Below are 26,669 nucleotides of genomic sequence, written 5' to 3' on the forward strand. Positions count from 1 at the left end.
TACATTTAATTTACTTCTCAATTCAGACCAGATACAGTCTAAGTGCTCAATGCCACATGTGGCCATGGCTACCATATTAGCCTATTTTACTAGGCCATATATACTGTAGATCCATCCAGCAACTCTCAAGCTTTTGGCCTCAGGAACCCTTTACATTCCTAAAAATTACTGAAGATCCCCAAGAGCTTTTTTTTATGTGGGTTATATCAATCCGTGTTTAACATACTAGAAACTAAAACAGAAATTTTTATAAAATCCTTACTCATTTAAAATAATAAACCCAATGCATGTTAACATAAATATTTTTATGAAAAATAACTATCAAAAGAAAAGCAAAGACTTAGAAGAGAGACCCTGTTACACATTTTTGTATCTGACTTCATAGAAGACTGCTGAATTCTCATACCCGCTTCTGCAGTAAATCTGCTGGTATGTTGTTTTGGTTGAATGTAGCATATGAAGAAAATCCAGCCTTACATGGATATGCAGGTGGAAAGGCGATACTCTTAAGCCCCTGGTGGCATAGTGGTTAAGAGCCATGGCTACTTAGCAAGAGGGTAGGCAGTGTGAATCCACCAACCGCTCCTTGGAGACCCTATGGTGCAGTTCTGCTTTGTCCCATACGGTTGCTATGAGTTGGAATCGACTTGAGGGTAATGGGTTTATTTTTATCCAGATAACTGTGAATACTTTTCTTTGTCGCTACAGCAAAACACGACAATTAGTAGTTTCCTAAAGGTTAGTTGCAATATGACATAAAACCACATCACTGAGTTTTTCACACTTTACATTAATATCCATTGGTCTATCCCGTATTTTGAATGGATCTATTATCCATGCATATATTTGAAACACATAGCATTCAGAAAATATTGGCTTACTGAATTATACAGATCTTCCATTACTCAATATTAAAAAAAAAAAATCACATTCATTAATATTATCACCTATCAGAAAAATCTTTAAGTAACGTGAAGCTATCAAGCTCACAGTGGCAAATAGGTTTTCAAAATTTTAATTTTCATTTGGAAGCTCGAATTCTATCATCCATAACAAATTTTTCCTTGTAGCAACAGGCTCACTTCACTGTTTTGCTTTTGAGAAAATGTCTGCCAAATATCCGAGCGTGAATCAATACCCATAGTTTAGGGTATTATTACAAAAGCAGTTTTTGACCTGCTATATCCCCTAATAGGACCTTAGGGATCCACAGTAGTCTACACACCACACTCTGAGAATCATTACTGAAGCCTTTTTTTTTTTTTAAGCCAACTAATGAAGGAAAGAGACGTTGAAGATCAAAGAACATTTTTATTTTTGTTATTTTTGTTTCTGCTTGTCTTTTAAGACAAAAGAAACTAAGAGACTCACATGCTTAGCAAGAATCAGACACATTAAGTATGAAAAATAAGAGAAGTGGAAAACAGAAGAAAAAGCAGATAACTGACGGAAAAGGGTACGAGAAGGAAAAGATGGATCCAAAGCATAAACAGGAACAGCCTTAAAAGTTGGAAGGAAAAAAGAAACAGACATTAGAGGTAGATTGGAGAGGAGGGACTTATAATTAAAAAGTTCTCTTTACTTAGAGAAATACAAACACTAGATGAATGCTTCTTGATAGTGATGGCAATACTTCCCCAGTTTGATTAAAAAAAATATAAAGATATTTTATCTTTTTAAAGTTTTTAAATCATTGCTCAAGCACCATTCTAACTCTTTAATTCTTTTTACTTGAATTTGTATAAAAATATGCCAAATGTATATGGAAGTAATGTCATGCCATTTTTAAGGAAATCTTTTTATGATGCCATAAGAATTTATTTCACTGAAAAGGCTTGGAAGATTGGTATTCCAGGTTTAAGCCAAATTCATTTTGTGCTATGATCTCATAAAATAAAAATCAAAAAAAACTCTACTTTTAACTTTGAACAAATGTAGCACAAATTTGTTAAATAAAACACAAAGAGGGGTTTGAGATTGTATCACATCAGACTCCAAGCCTTAAAGCTCCCAGAATTCTGAACAAGGAACAGGAAGAAGTGGGGGATGAGAACTCAACTATTTCTCTTCCTCCTTCCCTTTGCTTCCTCCCTACAGCAGATCTTAGATATTGCTATGCTAGATTCAACTGAAGAGACCAAGGTAATACAATTTCATGTTACTTACTTTACAGTTCACAAATATTTTATTTCATTGATGACTGGACCCCTCTAGACTGAGACTTCAGACTAATTTAGTCAATTCTGACTCATAGCAACCCTATAGGTTAGAGTAGAAACTCGCCATAGGGTTTCCAAGGTGCACCTGGTGGATTCAAACTGCTGACTTTTTGGCTAGCAGCTATAGCTCTTGGCCACTACACCACCAAGGAAACCCAAAGTCTTCAGGTACCCATTAATACTCCAACTGCTTCCAGGCTATTAAAATTGCTCTAGTCCTTTCAGAACTGCACCAATAGGCTCAAACATACCAATGATCATTAAGATGGCACAGGACAGGGCAATGTTTCATTCTGTTATATATAAGGTCACCATGAGTCATCGCTGACTTGAAGGCAAGTAACAACAACAGTCCTTTCAGGGCTGCCCCACGTCCCCCACCCCAATCAAAAGGCCAATGCCTGTATATGCACAGGAGCCAGTTAAGGAGGCCACATGTAGTGAAAAGAGTGCTAAAGCCAAGAGTCCTAGGTTCTCCCCTCACAACCTACACTAACAGTGTGACTCTGAAGTCATCCCTTACTCCATTTTCTCACGGTTAAATAAATGCGGAAAGTGGAACTGGATAATCACTACAATTATGGGAGATTTCAGGAAGCAGTAGCATTCTGGAAGATAAGACAGTCCAACAAAACCAGCTGCAATTAATATAATATTTAGGATATTTTCTGACAGAAGTTTACAGGTCCTATAGGGTCACTATGAGTTAGAATCGGCTCGATGGCAATGGGTTTTTTTTATCCTTAATGCAGGTTCGTGTACACTACCCCACCACTCGTTTCCCCATTTATATTCTTTCAAAGAGTGAAAATAAATAGAATTGACCTAACACTACCTGTAACGGCCCACTATGACTTTTCAAAATACCTATATAACCTTTAGTGAGAAAGACAGTCCGCTCTAAGGCAAGGAGTTCCTGAATGGTGCAAATGGTTACGTGCCAACTACTAACCAAAAGGTATGCGGTTCAAACCCTCCCAGAGGCACCTTGGGAGAAAGGCCTGGCAGCCTGCTTCCGAAAGGTCACAGCCTTGAAAACCCTACAGAGCAGGCCTAACTTTCAATAATGGATTGTCCAATACAATAACAAAAGCATGAACAGCAAAAGACAAAACAAGTAAATGGGACCTCTTAAAAATTAAAAACTGTGGTTCATCAAAAGACTTTATCAAAGAAAGTGAAAAGACAGCTAATAACTGGGAGAATACCTTCGGAAATTACATGTTGAGCAAGAATCTAATAACCGAAATATACATAAAACTTTGAAAACTTAACAACAAACAAAAAAACAACCCAATCATAAAATGGGCAAGGGACCTGAATAGACAATACACTAAAGAGGGCATTCAAATAGTCACCAAATATATAAAAAGATGTTCGGCATCAACAAGCCATCAGAGATGCAAATCAAAACCACAATAAGATACCATTTCACTCCTACCAGGATGCCTAAGATTAAAAAATAAATAAATAAAATAACAAATATTGGTGAGGATGTGGGGAAATCAGGACCTTTATCCACAGCTGGTAGGAATGCAAATGGTATAGCCATGGTGGAAAAGTGTGGTGGTTCCTCAAAAAACTAAAAACAGAACTAACATATGATCTAGCAATTCCACTCCTAGGTATGTACCCAAAAGACTTGAAAACAGAGACTTATACACCAATGTTCACTGCAGTACTATTCACAATAGCCAAAAGATAGAAACAACCTAAATGCCCATCAATAGATGAATGGATAAACAAAATGTGACATATATATATATATATACACAGACACAATGAAATACTACTCAGCCAGTAGGAGAAATGAAGTCTTCATACATGTGCTATGGTATGGATGTAGCTTGAAGACATGCTGAGTGAAATAAGCCAATGACAAACGGACAAATAATGTATGACCTCACTTATATAAACAACAAGAAAAGGCAAATGTATAGAGATCAACTAAATGAACAATTTCTTCTATAAGGATCAGCACAAAGCTGGCTCCTATGAGGCAGAGGTTAAATATGTCCCAAATGTCAAACTTTTCCAAATTGCTCTACCACTCCATCACCTCTAATATCAACTACCCGCCCCTCCCCTCAGTGCTCTAACAACAACCAGGAGTGAAAGGGAGGCTAACAGCGATGGAAAAATTGCATTGATGAAGTGTAGAGTTGCACAGCTGATTACTGTAATTGCTGTCAATAAGTTGTACACCTGTAAAGAGCTGAACTGGCAAAAGTTGTCAGATATATTTATAACAATGACCAAAAAAAAAAAAAAAAGAGTAAAAAGTTGAACTGGCACAAGTTGTCAGATATAACAATGACCGCCCCCCCCCCCCCCAAAAAAAGTAGCTGCTGAGGCTTCTTAGGTATAACCAAATACCTCATGGGATTTGGTTCCTGATTTTGGAGGTTTAGGTTCATGGTTTCATGGGACATCCAGTTAACTGGCCTAACAACGTGTTTAGTGCTTCTGTTCTACTTCCTGGTTCATTACATAGCGCACTGGGTCTTAAAAACCTGCAAGCAGCCATCCAACGCATAACAACTGGTTTCCATTCACCTGCAGCAACAGAAGGAGAGCCAGGAAAAGGAGGAGGAAATGCAATGTGTGGCTAATTGCCTCCGTGAACAACTGCCTCAGAAGAACTGGATGATACCCGGCTACCATTACAGAACATTTTGATCAAAGACTCCATAGAAGAATCCTGATCAAAGCGGAGGCGGGGCGGGGGGAGGGGGCGGGAACTGCGGAACAGAATTTCAAATTCCCATGGACTCTAGACTTTCTGGAACTATGGAGGGTAGATGAACCTATAAAACTACTGCCCTGAGATAATCTTTAAACCTGAAAACAAATAGATGAACCCCTAAAACTACTGCCCTGAGATAATCTTTAAATCTGAAAACAAAATATCCCCTGAAGTCCTCTTAAAACTTTAAAATAGTTTAGCTTTAACTAGCAAAAAAGGTCTGCTTTGAGCATTACACTTTTAAAAACTATCCATATGGTATCAAAATGACAACAGCAACTCAAAAGATTAGATAGGTACCTTAGGGAGCAGTGATTTTATGTTAATGAGGGAGGACCAACTCAGGAAAGGAAAGTGAGAATGGTTGCACAACTTGAAGAATGTGATCACTGTCATTAAATTGTAGATGTAGAACTGCTGCATTGGTGTATGTTTTGCTGTGCATATTTTCAACAACAGAAATTAAAAAAAAAAAAAAAAAACCCTATATAGCACAGTTCCACTCTGCACACATGGGGTCACCATAACTCAGAATTGACTCATCCAACCCTAAGGCGAGAGAACAAATGATGGTACTTTGAACCCTGAATCTGTAAATATGAGGCTCTCTACTAAAAATTTATGAGAAATTAGTTACATCCAACTTTGAACGCTATGGATTCACATGTTGTGTGCCATCAAGTCGATTCCAACTCACAGCAACACCACAGGACAGGGTAGAACTGCCCAATAGGATTTCCTAGGCTATAATCTTTACAGGACCAGATTTTTTCTCCTACAGAGTAGCTTTCCTTTGGGTTAGCAGCTGAGCGCCTTAATCACTGAGCCATCAGGGTTCCCTATGGATTCATATAAAAACAAAAACCCAGTGCTTATATGATTCATATAGTACCTTGCAAACTCACTTTCAATATTCCTTATGAATACAATACTATAAGTATCATATACAAACACATATTTAAAAAAAAAATCACGGATTTTCAAGGTTTCTAAAGTTCCTACTTCGGTGAGGTGGTATGGTATGACAGATCACTTTTGTGTGGCCTCTCTAGCCATTATCTTGTAACTCCCACCCAAGTGACTGGACAGGACTGTGACAGGGTAATTGTGGCCCACCAAAGGGTAACTGTGGCCCACCAAATGGACTGGTCGGTTTTGTCATCTAGCTGAGCTTGAAATGAGCCACCCCAGAGGCAGGAAGGAGAAGAGCCCATCACTACCAAGGAAGGAAAGACTGGCAGGAGACAGCTCAGTGGGCTTCCCAGCCTATGAAGCAAGAAAGATGAGTGCCTTTGGGAAGAGACTGAAGGCCAGGGAGAGGCATGCCTGTGAAGAGGATGTCCTGATGGAAGAACTATATCCTTGGGTGTTCCTGAACCTGAATTGTAACCTGTTACATCCCTAATAAACCCCATAATTTTGAGTATGGTCTTTGAGTTCTGCGTGGCCATTGCAATAGCTTATAGAACGCAGCAGAGATGCAGGACAGTTGGTGTCAGAATTGGTAAAGATGGCGGAGTGAGGCGGCTTGTCTGGGAGTCAGCCTTGCGCTGTTGAGCTTGGTTCTCCTTCCCCCCTAGTGGGGTTAGAGAAGGTCAGACATTGTCCCCACGCTAATTTTATAGGTGTAAAGGCATAAAATCCCTAAGCATTACTTCCACTGAATGAAAAAAAAAAAACATCAATTTGGATTGAGACCTTTATAATTTCTCATTTGGATTGTATAAACAATATTTTGCTAAAAGATGAAAAATTCTCAAAGATTTAACAATCCAGTTAACTAGTCACTAGGATTTGACCTAGGCTGATTAGATGAGTTAATGATAACTTTCTGCTAACGAGACCACAGACCTATTACAATTTCAATTTAGCCCCCCTAAAACAAACAAAACCCTAGAGAGCCACATTACTGCACACAGCACCAATGAACCGTATTGCCTTAATAACTTGTTTTGATCACAGAAGGAACCATCGGCTGACCATATACACCTCCTACTTCTAGAAAAATACCTCAAAACATATGTCCTACTGATCATGAGGCAGTGGCATCATTTCCTGTACACAAAGAACAGACTGTTAGCATTCAGTAGGAGAAATTCTGTTATGCAGGCCAGGGATGTATAATCCCACTCCCTAAAAAAATAGTCCTGAAGACATTCATAAGTAAGACATTTTACTATATTATGTCTAAGTCTTTTTAGTACTAGTATCTTAACGATTCCATAATGAACAGTAAATTCTAGACTAAGCACTGGCAATCTCATTCGAAAGAAAATACCTAAGTATATAAAAAGCTCTAGTCAGCTCTAACAACGACCAGCCTTCAAAAAATAAAGGAAAATAAGTAAACACAGCATTTTGGCGAGCGGAGTGCTGTGTACAAACCCTCTCTCGCAGGAACCAAAGGAGTTGGAAGAGTGGCGAGCGTGATGATGATCAGCTATTGACAAAATTGCAGACTTAATTTGCTACCCTCTGACCTGTTATGCCAGGCTTACGAATTTCCTAATCTAGAAGCAGATTCTGTGTCTCTGCCTAGAAAACAAGCACCCTCCATGTCACGAGTCAGAGGGGAAAGTTTCCTTCCCCAAGAGCATTAAGAAAATGAAATAACCTTCTCCTTACTCCTTACTCATCACTACTTTGGACACCATTGTCCCATTAAGCCTTGGTAGAGCCCAGCCACTTGAGAGAAAACCACAGTCAGTTGACCATTTCCAAAATTGTTCCCATCTTACGTTGAGCTATCCAGAGCACATGTTTTAGACCTATCCACCTTTCTCTCCCTCTCCCTCTGATCCCCTTCTGCACAGTAGCGGCTTTTAGTGAAGTGATGACACAGCTCAAGGTAATTCAGGCTAGAACACTTTAAAAGCCATACCTAATTAAAGAATAATGTTGTGTCCAAAAAACAGATATACTATGTACGTAACTGTAACAGAAGTGAAACTGGCTAGGAATTTTTTTTTTCATCTACCTAGATAATGTTGCACCTACATTAGCATCAAATATCTCTATATACTCATTTTAGTTTCTATAAAGGGACGTAGGTTGAATAATGGGGCCATACTGCTCCTAAACATCAAATGGACAGCTGAATATGTCAAGTATAGTTGCTATCCATTTGTTTTAAAGTAATTTTTTACAAGTCCTCTGAGTGTTTTTCAATTCAAAAATTCACCTTCTTATGAGTGTACTGAATACCTATCATGTGGATAGCATTGTAGGAGATTAAAAAAGAGTACAACTTAAACCTCAAAGCTTTTAATCTTGCAGTACAGAAAATTTCATATTTTATTAGAACAAAGCTGTATAGAATAAATGCTACATTAGTAACAATTACTATACAGGCGGCCCAAGAATGGCATAATTACACTTATTTGATTGCAGGCAGGGCTTCCTGGAAAAATAAAGGTTGTATTTTATATGTATCCTGCAAGACCCTATTTCAACAGAGATGAGGGCGGTAGATTTGTACATTCTAGGCAAATGCAACAACATAAGCTACAAAACAGGAATGGGAAAGCATGAGACAAGTGCACGGTCATATATATGTCGTCGTCGTAGTTGCTGTTGTTAGTTGACATTGAGTAGATTCCGACTCATAGCAACCCCATGTGACAGAGCAGAACTATACTACAGGGTTTTCTTGGTTGTAATCTTTACGGGAGCAGATCACCAGGTCTTTCTCTCAAGGAGCTGCTCAGTGAGCAGCCCAGCACTTAACCATCGCACCACCAGGGCTCCATATGTATATGTACGAAGAGTGAGAGATCGAGGCTGGAGAGGTGGGCTGGGGTCACACTGCAGAGAGCCTTGAATCCCAGAGTAGTTAAGCTCACTTGGTTAAGCAAATAAGGGAGTGACACGATCAGAAGTCCATTTTAGAAACAAACTGAAAAGAGGAATATAAGAGTTGGTTTAGCAAGGGAAGAGCCTGAAAGAAAAGGACAGTCTACGTGCTAATGAAATTTTCTATGTGAGAGGTATTAACCAGTTGCCATTACGCCCATTTGACTCATGGCAATCCCTTGTGTGTCAGGGTAGAACTGTGCTCCACAGAGTTTTCAAGGGCTGATTTTTCAGAAACAGGTCACCAGGCCTTTCTTCAGAGGCATCTCTAGATGGACCCAAACTTCCAACCAACCTTTCAGGTAGCAGCTGAGCACGTTAACCATTTATACTACCCAGGGACTTCTGAGAGGTTTTAAGGACCCAAATTAGTGTTGACAGCACTGGAAACAAAAAGTATCAAATTCCTCAGAAATTATCATAGGTATGATTACTTATCCATAAACTTTTTTTCTATAAATTCATTCAGAGAAAGTACTGTCCTAATTTTTCCTCATACATAGTTTCCAGATAAAAGATCACAAATCAAATAAAAAAGTTTCTTTACTTCCTGATAGCCTTCAAAATACATATACGACAAATGAGTTACCTGGAAAACATAAATTGTTAAGATGTAAAAAAAAGCAACTAAAGTGGCACACCCTTTGAAACTAAATATTGAAGATAAATCTTAAAAGTCTAAGTTTACACAGCACTATCTTGCTTATGCAAAACGGTACTCCAAAACACCACACAATTTTATTTCAGCACCCATTCCTTATGCCAAGGGCTACAGTAAAGAATCTTCCCCTATGATTAAGACACACCACATAATAAGGAAACTTCTCAGCAAAGACATTTTCCCAATGATTAAGAAGTAATTTTAAAGAGACTGTAGGGAGGGAGCAGGCTGTCTCATTGGGCGGGGAGCAACTGGGAGTATGTAGCAAGGTGTACATAAGTTTTTGTGTGAGAGACTGACTTGATTTGTAAACTTTCACTTAAGGCACAATTAAAATTTTTAAAGAATACGCTGGTAGGAGCTAACAAAAAAAAAAAGAAGAAGTAATTTTACATGGTGGGATAACAAATAATTGCTAATCCATAGCAAAGTGTGCCAAAAAGCACAAATGTATAAAGATTAAACACAATGCACTCACCAAGATCTCAGTCCGAAAGCTACTTATTGCTATTCCTCACCTACCCCATGCTTTTCTCTTATTAGAAAGAATACTAAGAATCCATTACATGTTAAAATGGAAAAAATAATTACAGATCATCTCAGCCAGCCCCCTCAGGTTTTGCTTGAGGAAACTGAGGTCAAAATGTGACAATGAGAATTAGTGGCAGAACTGGAATTAGCAGATGGCTCAACTCCAAGTTTTGCCTTCTTTTTAGTTGTTTCCAAGAAGGCACTACTTTAAAGACTTTTTAAAAAGTAAAAATAGGTAAACCAGTAGCAAGAATCATTTCACATTGTAAAATAGTATCCACTGTAAAATGTCTCTCTAAAAAGCGATATCCTATACTGTGTCTTTAATATTACTGGAATTCTACAAGATTAAGACAAAAGCAAAAATTCTAAAAGCAAAGTATCTCTATGGAAAAGGCCTTACCTCTACTTTCCTGCAGACAAACTTTTGGAACTGTCATCTATGAGGATGACAGACAGACAGAAAATCTCCAAATTAACTAAATGTTCAACTATTTAAAACAACTCAGTCACTAACCACTCACCTTCCCAACTCGGTCTTCTAAAAACAGCAGGATTTGTGGATGGATGAATGGTTTACCAGATAGATGTAGGACAAGACCAAGGAACAAGCAGTCTCAACCCCTTGGAGATGAAACCTTAAGCCCAAAAAGATAGAAAAGCATGGCAATTCTTAAATCACTGTTCAGGACTCTTAATTTTGGAATATCAAGCCAAGTCTTTAAATCATTTTGTTAGCTACCAAACGTGTATTATATATATTCAACTTCAAGTTTTGGTAAAAATGGGAAGGAAAGGGAGAAAGAGAATCAAGATAGAGAACTGTAAGGCCAGAATCAATGCAAGAAAGGACTACAAACCCATCATCTAGTATGTTCCCTAATACGACCACCACCAAAGATCTATTTTTCCTTCCTGCAGACCCCAGGTTGAAAGATACTAGCAAATATTAACTCGTTTTCATTATTTTCAAATAAAGATATAACCTTTCCAACCTGATTGGAAAGAGAACGTCAGTATTAACTATACCAAGTTGACGACAACTAAAAGGAAGGAAGTTTAACATGATAGTGCAATTTAATATCTTTATGAGAGATAAATTTAACGCATATATATATTCTTAAGACGGTCTCTAAATTCAGGTGCAATATACTCAAGGTTGTACTTTGGCTCTCGTGGACTTAGTTTTCTTCAGCTTCAATTTGAGCTTGCATAGAGCAATTGATGGTCTGTTCCGCGGTTGGCCCTTGGCCTTGTTCTGACACTGAGCTTCTCCATCGTCTCCTTCCACAGATGCAGTCGATTTGATTCCTGTGTATTCCATCTGAAGAGGTCCAATGTGTATAGTCACAACTTATGTTACTGGACAAAAGGTATTTCCGGTGAATAGACCGTTGGTCTTACAAAATTCTATCATGCAATATCCAGGGCTGTTTCTTTCACCAAAGCTACATTTTTCAACTACCGATGCTTCTTCTTTCTTTCCAACATTTGGACTCCAATCACCAGTAATTATCAATGCATCTTGACTGCATGTTTGATCAATTTCAGACTGCAAAAATTGGTAAAAATCTTCAATTTCTTCATCTTTGGCATTAGCGGTTAGTGTGTAAATTTGAATAATGGTCACAATGACTAATGACTGAAGACCAGATGGGTTGTGGGATGACATCAAGGACATCATACGTGAAGAAAGCAAAAGGTCATTAAAAAGACAGAAGAGAAAAAAAAGATCAAAATGGACATCATAAGAGACTCTGAAACTTGCTATTGAACAGAGTAGCTAAAGAAAACCAATAAAATGATGAGGTAAAAGAGCTGAACAGAAGATTTCAAAGGGCGGCTTGAAAAGACAAAGAAAAGTATTGCAATGATATATGCAAAGACATGGAGTTAGAAAACTCCATGTTAGGGAAGAACACCTTTGGCATTTCTCAGCTGAAGAAAAAAATTCAAGCTTTAAATTATAATACTGAAGGATTCTAGGTGCAAAATAAGAAGCCCTGGTGGCACAGTGGTTAAAACTATCGATTGCTAACCAATAGGTCAGTAGTTTGAAACCACCAGTGGCTCCACAGAAGAAAAGATATGGCAGTCTGCTTCCATAGAGATTTACAGCCTTGGAAATGCTATGGTGTCACTATGAGTTCAGAATCAACTCGACGGCAGTGGGGGCTATGAGCAAAACATTGGACGACACAGGAAGCATTAAAAGAAGATGGACACAGCAGATAAGAACTGCTTTGGGTGAAAGGAAAGATAACACTCAATTGGACTGGACCAAAAGCAAAGAAGTTTCCGAGATAAAAAGAATGCTTCAAAGGTCAGCGGAGCAGGGGCGGGGGTCTGGGGAACATGGTTTGAGGGGACTTCTATGTCAATTGGCAAAATAATTCTATTATGAAAACATTCTGCATCCCACTTTGAAATGTGGCATCTGGGGTCTTAAAGGCTAACAAGCGGCCATCTAAGATGCATCAATTGGTCTCAATCCACCTGGAGCAAAGGAAAATGAAGAACACCAAGGTCACACGACAACTAGGAGCCCAAGGGACAGAAAGGGCCACATGAACCAGAGACCTACATCATCCTGAGACCAGAAGAACTAGTTGGTGCCCGGCCACAATCGATGACTGCCCTGACAGGGAGCACTACAGAGAACTCCTGAGGGAACAGGAGATCAGTGGGATGCAGACCCCAAATTCTCATAAAAAGACCATACTTAATGGTCTGACTGAGACTAGAGGAATCCCGGCGGCCATGCTCCCCAGACCTTCTTTCGGCACAGGACAGGAACCATCCCCAAAGACAACTCATCAGACATGAAAGGGACTGGTCAGCGGGTGGGAGAGAGATGCTGATGAAGAGTGAGCTAATTATATCAGGTGGACACTTGAGAGTGTGTTGGCAGCTCTTGTCTGGAAGGGGGATGGGAGGATAGAGAGAGAGGGAAGCTGGCAAAATTGTCACGAAAGGAGAGACTGAAAGGGCTGACTCAAAAGGGGAAGAGCAGGTGGGAGTACGGAGTAAGATGTATGTAAACTTATATGTGACAGACTGATTGGATTTGTAAACGTTCACTTGAAGCTTAATAAAAGTTAATAAAAAAAAAAGCAAAAGATGAACACATAATCTCTAGACAAACTCAAATCAAAAAAAAAAAAAAAGAAGAAGATGGACAGAACATACAGAGTCACTGTATCAAAAAGAATTGGTCAACGTTCGACAATTTCAGAAGGTAGTATATGATCTACAATTGATGGTAGTGAAGGAAGAAGTCCAAGATGCACTGAAGGCACTGGAGAAAAACAAAGCTCCAGGAATTAACAGAATACCAATTGAGATGTTCCAACAAACAGATGCAGTGCTGGAAGCGCTCACTCATCTCTACCAAGAAATCTGGAAGACAGCTACCTGGCCAACCGACTGGAAGAGGTCTATATTTGTGCCCATTCCAAAGAAAAGTGATCTAACAGAATGTGGAAATTACTAAACAATTATCATTAATATTACAGTCAAGTAAAATTTTGCTGAAGATCATTCAAAGACTGTTGCAGCAGTACACTAACTGGTAACTGCCACAAATTCAAGATGGATTTAGAAGAGGACATGGAAGGAGGGATATGATTGCTGATCTCAGATGGATCTTGGCTGAAAACAGAGAATACCAGAAAGACGTTTACCTGTATTTTGCTGACTATGCAAAGGCATTCGACTGTGCAGATCACAACAAATTATGGGTGACATTGAGAAGAATGGGAATTCCAGAACACTTAATTGTGCTCACACCCAAACTGTATATAGGCAAGAAGACAATCACTCTTACAGAACAAGGGGATACTGCAGGGTTTAAACTCAGGAAAGGTGTGCATCAGGGATGTATCCTTTCACCATACTTACTCAATCTGTACGCTGAGCAAATAATCACAGAAGCTGGACTATATGAAGGAGAACGCGGCATCAAGACTGGAGGGAGACTCATTAACAACCTGTGATATGTAGATGACACAACCTTGCTTGTTGAAAGCAAAGAAGACTTGAAAAACTTACTGATGAAGATAAGAGACTACCACCTTCTGTATGAACTGGACCTTAACATGAGGAAAACAAAAATCCTCACAACTGTACCAACATCATGATAAACAGAGAAAATACTGAAGTTGTCAGGGATTTCATTTTACTTGGATCCACAATCAACACCCATGGAAGCAGCCATCAAGAAATCAAATGATGTATTACATTGGGCAAATCTGCTGCAAAAGACCTCTTCACATTGCTGAGAAGCAAAGATGTCACTTTAAGGGCTTAGGTGCGCCCGACCCAAGTCATGATATTGTCAATCACCTCATATGCATGAGAAAGTTGGACAACGACAAAGACTGAGGAATTGATGCATTTGAATTATGGTGTTAGCAAAGAATACTGAATATACCATGGACTGCCAGAAGAACAAACAAATCCATCTTGGAAGAAATACTGACAGAATGCTCCTTAGAAGCCAGGATGGCAAGACTTCATCTCACGTACTTTGAACATGCTCTCAGGAGGTATCAGTCTCTGGAAAAGGATATCATGCTTGGTAAATGAGGCGATCAGCGGAAAAGAGGAAGACCCTCAACGAGATGGATCGACACGGTGGCTATGACAAATGGCTCTAACATGTCAACAATTGTGGGGATGGTGCAGGATCAGATGTTTTATTCTGTTGTACGTGGGGTCGCCATGAGTCAAAACCAACTCGATGGCATCTAGCAACAACAACAGCATTGGAGATAAATGTACAAGCTCCATTATTTTCTTTTCAAACACTGAAAATTGCAAATAATTGTTTTAGTGTTAGTAGGCTGCTCTTGAATAAACTGCCACCTCCAGAAAATATACCAATGGATAATGGAATTTACATCCTAGGAGTTATTTTACCATGATACAACCCAAAAGAGAAACATGGATTAGTAATATTTATACTGTCCTTTGTTGCAAATCATTTTTATTTACTGTGAAAGTATATGTTGCTTCTAAGTCAACATTCTGTATTACCGATTGGAACTTGAAGTTTTAAATTGGCAGGATGCTATAATTATTTAATAGTTAAAACAATTCAGACTGTTTATAAACATAAATGTGATACCTATTCAGGATAAAGGAAATCCTGCTGGCATAGTGGCTAAGTGCTACTGCTGCTAACCAAGAGGTCGGCAGTTCGAATCCGCCAGGCGCTCCTTGGAAACTCTAGCTGGCAATTCTACTCTGTCCTACAGGATCGCTATGAGTCGGAATCAACTCAATGGCAGTGGGTTTGGTTTTTTTGGTTTTATTCAGGATAAATGTAATATATGTGATACCTATTTTTTATTCCAGAAGCTAGTTACTATGATTCCAGAATCAAATTTCACTGAAAGCCTATATGTGAATCTGAATCTAACATTCTCTCATATTTACTGAGAGATGGCATGCACCACTAGGTAGTGCCACACATTATCTTCCCTCGTCTTCACAATCCATGTACCGGGAGATAAAACAATAATTCCAGCAAATCAAAAAAATAATTTGCTGGACATGTACTACAGGACAGAAACTGGGGATACAAAGATGCATAAGACCCTAGCTCTCCCCTCAAAAAGCTCACCAATCAAAAAGACTGTCAGAGTCAACTGAAGAATGTAAAACAATTTCACAGTTGTAAGTAAAGACATTTTTCTTTAGTAAGCCATAATATCAATAGAGGGAAAGATATCAAGGAGGGCATCCAGGTTATTCCTTCTTGCTATATGGAGGAGGCGAAATGAAATTACACTTTGCTTCAACTATTGCTGTCTTCATCAAAGTAGAAAATTCAGGGTTCCCTGGCCTAAACAGAAAGCCATTAAAGGGACAGGTACTAAGGAGCCCTCCACTGATGCTTTTCAATCTACAAATGTGTTTGTAAGTTCTATTTAAGAACTCCATCTGGATTAAAAAATGTATTTTCTTTTGAAAAGTATTTGTCTATTAGATGGCAAAGCAACTTGTGTGGTACAACAGCCATTAAGACAGGGTCCTTCCAGCTTCAAGAACTTCACTACTTGTAAAAGGAGGTGCAAGAGCAACAATAATGGCACAGGACCAGGCAGTGTCTATTCTGTTGTAAACAGGGGGGTTATGAGTTGGAACTGACTAGAGTTCACCTAACAAGTTTCCAAATGCTTATATATTGCATCTCAAGACAAAAGATTAAGTGTGATATGAGAAATAAAAGCAAAATAGCCGTAAGTATCCACAGGAAGGAGGGAATGATCATAACAGTAGTTAGAGAGCTGGGATTACACATGCAAAAACAGAGTGGTAGGCAACTACAAGATTCACTCACCACCAAACAACAACATGGCATTAGGAAATACCTGGAGGCAAGGTTAAGGACTAAGCATAGATGCCAGGAACGCCATGCCAAAAACGGTTATATTACTTGATGACTTCTCAGCAGCACAATTATTCATTCCCTCCTCTTCTAGAGGAGCCCTGGTGGTTCAGTGGTTAAGAGCTTGGCTGTTAACTAAAAGGTCAGCAGTTCGAATCCACCAGCAGCTCCTTGGAAACCCTATGGGGCATCTCTACTGTGTCCTATGGGGTCACTATGAGTCAGAACTGACTTGATGGCAACAGGTTTGGTTTACTCTTTTCTATTCTAGAAACACTCTGATTCCAAGATATCCGATTCTCCTGCTATTCCTCCTACCTCTCTGGCAACTCCTTGTTAGTCTTCATCTACTCCAAATCACTGGTTCTGAAGGTATGGCTCCTGGACCAACATCACTGGCATCACTGATGAAGTTCATAGAAATGCAAATTATGGGCCACACCCAGACCTACAGAACCAAACTTTGAAGGTCTGGCTCAGCAATCTGTGGTTTACCTAGGCCTCCCAATGATTTCAGTGCCTGCTAACATTTGAGAACCAATGCTCCACTGAAGTCCTTCAAGTCCTTTCCCTTCTCATCCTACACTCTGGCTACATCTATCTTCTCCCAGGGTTTTAAATAACAGCCAAGTGATCACTAACAGGAAGTACCTCTATCTAGCCCAGACACTTTTGCTGAGTTCCAGACCATATACACAACTTCCCAACTGACATTGCCTCCTCAATTAAAATATCTGATACTATTTTAATAGTTTCAAAAAAATCCATTCTCTACTCTTTCCCACCTCAGCAAATGAAATACCTGCATCCAAGAATTGCATAAGCAAGTCATTCTTGACACTTCCCACTATCTCCCCCACCTTAATTCAATCTACCACCAGGTTTTCCCATTCAAGCTTTGTAACATTTATCTCCATCCCCACTGTCACCATCCTGACTACTGCAATAACCATCTAATGTGTACACCTCTCAACCATTATCCCCAAGGCAGTCAGCATGACCTTGTGACTATACAAACTGAAGTATGTCACTGCCCTAATTAAAATCCTCCAATAGCTTCCCATTGCATTTCAGATTCAAAACCCTCAATATGGCATGCAAAGCCCTGGACACTGGTCACCTCTTCCACGTCATTTTGGGCCCCTCTTCTTTATGATTCACTCACTACAGTCCACAGCTCTGGGCATCTTTCAGTTCCTCTTCCCCACATAGGGGTAGACATCCTACACACTGCCTCCCCTCCCACACCCTCACATCTCTGCTTTTACCTAACTCTTCTCATTCTCTGGGCTTCTGCTAAATTACCAAAAAGCCCTTCTTTGACCCCCAATTGAAGCAGTTACTCTTTCATAAAACCCTGTGCTTTGTCCTTCTGACACTTACCAAAATTGTTAGCTACATTAACTTGGTGGTATTTGTTTAATGCTTGCCTTCCACACTAGGCTATAAGCTCCATGAAGCCAGAAACATATCTGTTTTGTTCCCCACTGTATAAGTAGCACCTAGCACAGAGCCTGGTACATAAAAGTCATTTAATAAACAGTTGTAGAGTACTAACAGTTTCCAGTATTTTTGTTAAAACCTTCCCTTCTCTAAAACTCTGTCCTCTCAAGGGAAGTTTAATACAGAAGTTACTGGGTAGCTGGAGATGACTTCTACAAATGAGACAGCATGCTTAAATCCATCATTTTCCTGCTGATTTATACGCAAAATCGATGTACTTTACAATTTTTATTTAAAACTAACAATTAGTATCAGTTAATGCTTAGACTTAATTCACTCACCCTAACCAAAGGGTCAGCAGTTCAAATCCACCAGGCCCGCCTTGGAAACTCTATGGGGCAGTTCTACTCTGTCCTATAGGGCTGCTGTGAGTCGGAATCGACTCGACGGCACTGGGTTTGGTTTTTGGTTTTTAATCTAAGCGATCAGTTAACTCAGAGAGCTACTTTTACAGAACTCTACAGTAAACTCCTGATCTCTGATTACTGACAATGCCAACAAACCCCCTTACCCATATGTCAGTACATCTTACCCACCTCATCATATTCACATTATCATACCTATTCAGCCTCCATAACCTCATGATTATCTCAAAAAGTTATCTCTGTTCTCCCAGTCACTACATTCCCCATTTACTGAAGTCCATTTTGCACAGAAGAAAAAAATGTCCCCTGCTCAAGAACCAACTTCTCCCCATTATCAATCAACATTAAATCCTTTGAACTAGCACTGAAGGCCTTGTTACGGTGGTGCATGTGATCGAAATGCCAGTCCTGTGTTTTAGAAAGAACTTGGAAAATGTTATGGATTAAGTTGTGTCCCCCAAAAATATGTGTTGGAATCCTAATCCCTATACCTGTGGATGTAATTCCATTTGGGAATGGGTTTTCTTTGTTATGAGGCCATATCAGTGTAAAACCTGTTGCCGTTGAGTCGACCCTGACTCATAGTGATCCTATACGACAGAGTAGAACTGCCCTATACAGTTTCTAAGGAGCATCTGGTGGATTCGAACTACTGACGTTTTGTTTAGCAGCCGAAGCACTTAACCGCTACACCACCAGGGTTTCCGTATCAGTGTAGGGTATATCTTAAACCTAATCCCTTTTGATACAAAAAGAGCAAATTAGACCCAAGAACAAGGAAGCACAAATGGGGAAAAGACAGATGTCATGTGGAGATCACAGAAGAACAGAAGCTAAAAGGGACAAAGATTTTTCCTCCAGAGTAGCTAGCTTTCCCCTTAGAGCCAGTGCCCTGAATTCAGACTTCTAACCTTCTGAACTGTGGGAAATGCATTTGTTTGCTAAAGCCATCCCCTTGTGGTATTTCTGTTACAGTAGCACTAAGAAACTGAGACTGAAGGTTACATTGCACTGTATGTACTTGGCAATTTGAACTATCTCTAAACTGAAATTTACCCATGGTTCCACCTCATTTCTACCTCCTAAAGTTGGGACTTGCTTAACATATACTCCTGACACTAAACCATTTTGAGAAAAAAAGTGGAAATGCCTCATCATGCTATCAGTCCTCTAAACTTTGAGCAGCAAACTAAGGTGCAAGTTGTTAGCATTGAGCCATGTGATATTTTCCAGCATGTATTTGCTTGGCCAGGCAATTATAATGAAACATAGAATATAATATTTCAGAGAGAAAACTACTCCAACAGTTTAATTATAAAGTACAACAGAAGTGTACTCCTGCAATTTTTATTTAAAAAACATTATATATGTATACATACACAAATAAGTATGTGTGTGTGCGCAAGCGCATACACACATGCATATAGAGAGAGGTAGGAGGCCTGGCTGCACGCTGGTTAAGAGCTTGGCTGCTAACCAAAAGGCTGACAGTTCGAATCCACCAGCCGTTCCTTGGAAACCCTATGGGGCAGTTCTACTCTGTCCTGTCGGTTGCTATGAGTCTGAATCAACTCGAGGGCAACAGGTTTGGTTTGGTATATAGTGGTGGGACAGAGACGGACTGGTTTATCAAGACACTCAGCAAGCTGCCTATGTTTGCAGTAAAAAAAAGCACACAGCTTCTACCGTTCTAGACCTGTTTAAACAACACTGACCCAAAGCAAAAAATGTAAAATCTACCAAGTTTGTTTCTTGGTCTGTCTTAGCTGCCACCCTTTTTCCCACTCACTGGTATCCCTCTCCCCAGTACAGATACTTTAAAGTCTAATCCCATTTCACAAGCACTTGCCCGAGTCTTATAATCAGGCAGATGTATCTGTCAGTTATTGAGTGATCATGCTTGAATGTGAACCAGACTTGCGCTTAAGCATCTTGTTCTAAATTGTGGCATTATTTACTTGAGAGGGAAAGAGGATATTAAGCATCTCAAATCAGAAGAAACCTGTCAGGATCAAAAAGTAAACTGAATACGGATAATTTCAATTGTGTGTGCTAGACAGAGAAGAATGGTTCAAGGGAAGAAAGCCTAGTTGTCAGTTCCCCTCCAGAGAAGGCTGAAAGCCTAGTCCTAGGAACTGGGTTGGGGAGTGTGGAGTTCTTCCAAAAGGTTTTCTTCAACCTTTGCTTCCTCTCGTCTTAATTCTGTCCTCTTGTTCTTCTATCTATTGTTTCTCAAAAACATGTTTTATTTCCTGTCATCATCTATAGTTAGCATTTGATTACTGATTTTTTTTTCTAAAAGAAATTACAAATTTATGGCAAAAGTCAATGGAACACTAACGGTGATGTTAGTGTTCGAAAAGGTATTTTTTGTGATTTAGTGAGGACTCTCCATTTAAAATACTTCAGTTTTGTTTTCCTTTTCTAAAATTACTCCTTTCTAACTGAAAATGACTTGCTTTCTTTCTTATTGAAAATGACTTGCTTAGAGTAGTGCTAGGATATGTTCGGGTCAGTTATACAAGCTACAAATTCAAAGTCAGTTTGATGTAATGTCGATGTTTCCTATTAAATAAAAGATACACCTCGGATTTAGTGAAATGAGTAACACTACTCAAAGCTACACTTCAATGATTACTAAAACAATCCAAAGACAGAAGTACAGCATTTTCATTAGTAGCAATATCTTCTTAAAATCTACAACCTAATCTAAACCATCACCTAAAATTCATGAATGAAATACAGAGCACAGTAAATCTAAACATCGACAACAATCACCATATATTCACTCTTTTGGAGAAACTAAGGATCCTCCTTCTCCCACCTCTCCAACACTCTTACCTGTTCCAGGCAACAGCTTGCAAAACAATGGCATCCATCCCTGAATAATCCAAGATTTCTTTCTCTTGAGAATATAGACAAAAATCTTCAGGTTTTTCTCTTTTACTAATTTCCTATTTTATGACATTTCATAAAATACAAGTGGAAATCTCAATATAGCATTTTCAAACCACATAAACGTGTAAACCCCAGAGAACCAAAACTACTGTCTTCAATTGCTTTCCTCTTAACCTTGGGACTTAGAAGGACCACTTAAGAACAGAAATTATTTCTCAGGATGTTTTAAAAGTACTTATTTGTATTGTCATTTTGCAATAAAAAAAACTCAAAGGTCAATGTAGCATGCAGTTAACTGTATTTTCTACAAGCCAATTATACAAAAAATACAAAACTAAAGTGTAAATCTTTTCTTTTAAATAAACTTTTTTGTAAGCAGACTTGTGCCTGCTGTCACAGATAATGAAAGACTGACTACAAAACTTCAACTTGGCAAGTGAAAGCTAACCTCCTTTCAAGTCACCTTTTTACTACCAAAGAGACATATTTGAGAAGGCACAAACAGTACCTTGTCTCATAGAGAAGATTCTGAATAAAAAGGATTAATAATCTTCAAATTTACCTGTTCCCCAAAAGCAAATCACTAATTGGATTTGGGGCAAAATATCGCCTCCACAATACACACACACACACACACACACACACACACACACACACACACAAACAAACGCTGCTTTTCAGCTGATGACTGAGCAGAAGCAAACCCAGACTCCACACCAGGGGCTTCAGGGTCCTATGCCCTGAGGTGCGGGTGGAGAGTGGGATGAAAAAGCCAACGCATGACACTCGCCTGAGCCACAGCTGGCAGAACAGAGCCTCAATCCTGCTCAGTCTGACCCACTAATGAGTCACTGGTCCAATCATGACACCACAGCACTTGTAGGACGTTTTCTATTTATTTTCCTCGCGTCGAGGACAGAAAATGATTTAAACTCGTAATGAGAGAACTGTGAACTGATCAGAGCTACCAGCGGCGAGAAAAGCTGGCTTAAGAACGAAAGCCCGAGCGTCTTAAGAGACTCCGCTAGCCCAGCAGAGGAGGCAGAAAGGGGAGAAAGAGTGAACCCATGGGACGAAGAGAGACGAGAACCAGGACCAGATGAAACCACCACCACACCCCAGCCCTCCCTCACCTGCCTGCCCGAGCCTCCCCGGGTGCCCGTACCTTCGGCCAGTGACTCCTCCAGGGTGACCTGGTAGCGCCCGACTGCGAACACACGGACCCCCACGGACGAGCCGCCAGAGCTGGAGCCGACCCCGACCCCGCCGGCCGCGGCACCCGCCGCTCCGGCGCCGCCGCCGCAGCCCTCGGACTTGGGCATCCGAGAGAACTTCTTCATGGTCCCGCCGGTGCGCAGTAGGGCGCGGGGCGCGCTCAAGGGCGAGCAAGAGGGCAAGTCCCCGACCCGGCGCGCGGCCCAACGTCCGCGAGGGGTCGCCGCTCCTCGCCGTTCTGAGCGTTCGTGCGCGGTGCGGCCCGCCGAGCCTCACATTCCGCGCGCCCCGAGCGCACAGCCCCGGCCCCGCTGTCCGCTCCGCGGCTCCGCTGCAGCTGCCGGGCTCCCGCAGAGGGCGGCGGAGGGCGGGGACGGGGCGGGGCGCGAGGGGGCGGGTCCGAACGCGGGGGCGACACCGCCTCGGCAAGTGCCCCGGGTGCCCTCGCTGTCCCCTAAGCGCCGGGAGCGAGGCGCCGGGAGCGAGAGGCCGGGAGGAGGGCAGGAGGGAGGGGCACGGAGAAGGGGGCGGGGCGGGCGGCCCCTCCAGGGAATGGGCTGGACCTCTCGGCCGCAGGCCCTCAGGGTCGTAGCCCGCCGCGCCGCCGCCGCCCGAACTCGACCCGCGCCGCCCGCCACTCGCGGCCGTTGGCGGCGCGGCGCTGGTGCCAACCGCTCACCGAGGCCGGGCCCCCGCGCAGGCGCACTGCCCGCGCCGCCGGAAGTGACGGTTCCGGCTGTTGTCACGTGGAAGGGAGCGGGGGAGGTGACTGTGGGGGTTGGGGACAAGGGCGAGGTGCGGGGTGCGGGGTCCAGGTCCCAGCCAAGAAGGTTCGGGTCAGCCCCGTGGGGCCGGCTGCAGCGCTGGCCACGCTTCGGGGTCTGTCATCTCGGATGGGAATCTGTATGTCACTCTGGGGCTTAAAAATGCCGCCAACAACTTAATCTCCTCCAAGGAACTTTTCTCGCTTCACTTCTAGCCAGTTTTCTAGACTTTGTCCCCTGAGGCTCTTCCCCCGCTCGCCCACCCTGAGCGTGGGAGGTGGGAGCAGCACGAAACTAAAGCGGATTCCAGTAACCCGACTTCTAAAGCCACGGTGTCATCGCAGTGTGTAGCAGAAGCTTGTACTGACAAGAGTTTTGCGATTTCAGATTACTTTAAAAAAAAAAAAAACCTGGTGGATTATTTTAGGAGTACTTAAAATCTCATGTGTGTTCTGCAACTACTGTGTGAAGTATTCAGAGCAGGTATTAAGTTCGTTTTACAAACCATCACCTTTGGCTAAGAGAGCTTAACGACTCGCCCAAGGTCACACAGCTGGCTCTTATGGTAGAGCTGAGACTACAACGTCCGTCCTTTGGTTCTTAATTCTTTGCTTTTGGTCATACTGAAAAAGTAGGTTAGGGTCGGATCGTTGAGAGGCTTGGAAAACGGGCAGATTTAGGACTGTTTGGAAGCAAAAACAGCCATTGAAGTTGTCCCCCGTTTAACAGAGATTTGCTCATTACAATTTCCTAAACTGCATAAATTCTGCAGTCTCAATGCGGGGAGGGGGATGGGGAGAAGTAAAACAGGCAATATGAATAGGAAGAACATTGGCGGGTTAAAGAGTAAACACGGTATGCACTCACTTGCATTGAGCAAGGTCCAAACGGGCTTAATTGCAGTACTTGCTAATCTGGGGTGAGCAATTTTACATGGGTTTCACCAGATCTGTGGTGGGGAACAGGTGAAATTGTGCACTGTAGATTGGTGGGAAGGCACCGTTGGGCCCCTGCATACGTTGCTTGTTGAGTCATCTGGTCCTGACCAGGAGTAGTAAAAAAAAAAAAGTAAGGACTAGCAAATTGTAGAGCATGTGTAGAGACCAGACATTCCTCAACTCCAACCTACTTATCCGTTTATGATTACCTGCCCACCGTGGCCAGAGGTTCCAATTTCTTAAATCAGAAACCTGAATTTTTTTTTTTCTTTTTTTAGTGTGGCATTTCCCCAATTTTTGAACATGTTGGCCAAATAAATCATGCCTACAGAACTCCAGTACATACCTTCTGTGAAAGTAGATGAATGTCGTTCTGTTCTCCCTCCCCTCAATTCTTTCTCCAAATTTTTAATAGGATACAGACAGAAACATTAGAAAATGTGCTTAGGCCAAAGAGACTTTGAGCTTAAAGTCCTTCACTCTTCTCTGCAGTTTGAAGTTTTTCTCCCAACACTGAAACAGTACTGGGGTTTGGCATTTCTGCTGCATAATCACCAAGCTAAGTTTCCTCATCCAGCTACCTGACCTTTAAAGTATATACTCCAGCCCTATGGAAGTCTGATTATATGTTGGATGACTGATGTGGTGTGACAGTTGGGGATTTCCGTTTAGAAATAAACTGACCATTTTCCTTACTATGGGGATTCACTGTGATGTCTCATACCTTCAACATTTGAATTACGTTTTTCAGGTATTAAAGTGGAGAAATCTGATCGTTTCATGGAATTTGAAACTGCAATCAATCTAACATACAAAGTTTGGGCCTAATTCAACTTTACCTAAGCATAACACAGGAATAAATGAAGTCGTATGTGATCAGTTTAGGAGTAAATTTATCACAATTGCTATGGCCAAAAAAATTACTTCTATGAGTCAATGTAACCTAACTTCTGATATTGAAGTTTATAATTAGTTTAAGGCATAGACCTTGTCTCAAAAACTATGAGTAACACCAAGAAATGTGTTCTTTAATTTTTTACCATGCATGTAATAAAATCTGAATATCCTCTGATCGTCGCAGAATGTTAACTCCACAATTTTCTATGACAGCCAATAACATATTACTAATAAGAATGCCAAAACTTGTATTACCAATACTAAGAATGTATTACCATTTACAAACAACTTTAATACCAAAGGACATTGATATTTTCACATTATATCCTCCTAACAAGAGGTCCTGAGTGGTGCACACAGTTTTGTGCTGGGCTACTCACCTAAAGGTTGGTAGTTGGAACCTACCCAGCAGCACCACAGAAGAAAGGCCTGGTGATCTGCTTCTGCAAAGATTATAGCTAAGAAAATCTTAGCTGTTACAACAACAATGGGTTTGTTTATTTTTTTGTATCCTCTTAACAAGCTTGCAAGTTAAAAACGAGTATCCTTAACCCAATTTGTAAACGGAAATTGAGATACTAAGGGCAGGCTTTCAATGAGTAGAAAAACTGTATTGAGAATTCTAGTCTTTAAGTAAGGAGCCCTAGTGGTGCAATGGGTAGGCATTTGCCTGCCTGCTAACTGAAAGGTCAGTGGTTTGAACCCACCAGTGGCTCCATGGGAGAAAAGACCTGGTGATCTCCTGTGAAGATTACAACCTAAGAAGCCCTATGGGGCAGTGGTACTCTGTCGCATAGACTTACTATGAGTTGGAACTGGTAAACAAAGTCTTTTAGTGTTGCACTCATTATTTGACCATGGCTATGGAAGAACATCCAATTTGACATCTTTTTGAGTGACTTATGGTGGCACAGTGGTTAAGAGCTACGGTGAGCTACATCTGCCAGCAAAAAGATCGGCAGTTCGGATCTACCAGCTGCTCCTTGAAAACCCTATGGGGAAGTACTACGCTGTCCAATAGGGTGGCTATTAGCCAGAATCGACTCAACGGCAATGGGTTTATTGTTTATTGTAAAAACACAGGTATAGGAAAGTTTAGTACAGATAAAATCACATTTCAATTTCTTATTAATATCTGAACCAAATGTTTATATACTGCTCTAAAAATAGTTGGGAACTAACAACATAATACTTAAAAAAAAAAAAGATTGCTTCACTTTGCAAGGTTTCATGTTACACTTCTGTCAAAGCCAAGAGATGATTGTAACTAACTAAAGGATTCTGAGATCCCTTAAGCAGGAAGGATTTTGACAATGGAGAAAAAACTAATGTTATATTTTTGTCTTCTAGTGGAAAACTATAACTCTTCTTGTTACTTTGACCCATCTATTTTGCATTACAGATCAAGCAAAATACACTTATCCCAAAAGGCTTATTCCAGTGCCACGATTACCTTTATAAGTCATTTCTTTAGATCTTGATTATTTTTCCTTACTAGTCAGCAATTTCCTTTGATGACATGTCCTCTATCATGGTTAGCCTAACAGGAGTAATTCTCCCTCCCTGGCATTATAACTAATTAAATGTCCATATGTTTGCTTTCCAAAAAAATAAAAGTTCTAAAGTCTTTTAAAAGGATATATACATGTCTTCATGATGAGAACGAATGATTTTTTTAGCATCTCT

The 26,669-nt window shown here is 40.7% G+C and overlaps 1 protein-coding gene across 2 annotated transcripts in view; it reads right to left on the reverse strand.

Moving 5' to 3' along the window:
* The window catches only part of BMP2K (BMP2 inducible kinase), a 147,053-nt gene extending 124,451 nt beyond the window's left edge, over positions 1-22,602 (reverse strand). For both annotated transcript variants that reach the window (XM_049885926.1, XM_049885924.1), the window contains exon 1: positions 22,335-22,602. In XM_049885926.1, coding sequence (XP_049741883.1) covers positions 22,335-22,509 — 175 coding nt within the window. In that variant the 5' untranslated portion in view covers positions 22,510-22,602. The remainder of the gene's footprint in view (positions 1-22,334) is intronic.
* Between the last annotated feature and the right edge of the window lie 4,067 nt (positions 22,603-26,669).

The sequence above is a fragment of the Elephas maximus genome, chromosome 5, assembly GCF_024166365.1.
Source record: "Elephas maximus indicus isolate mEleMax1 chromosome 5, mEleMax1 primary haplotype, whole genome shotgun sequence".
NCBI classification, from domain to species: Eukaryota; Metazoa; Chordata; class Mammalia; order Proboscidea; family Elephantidae; genus Elephas; species Elephas maximus.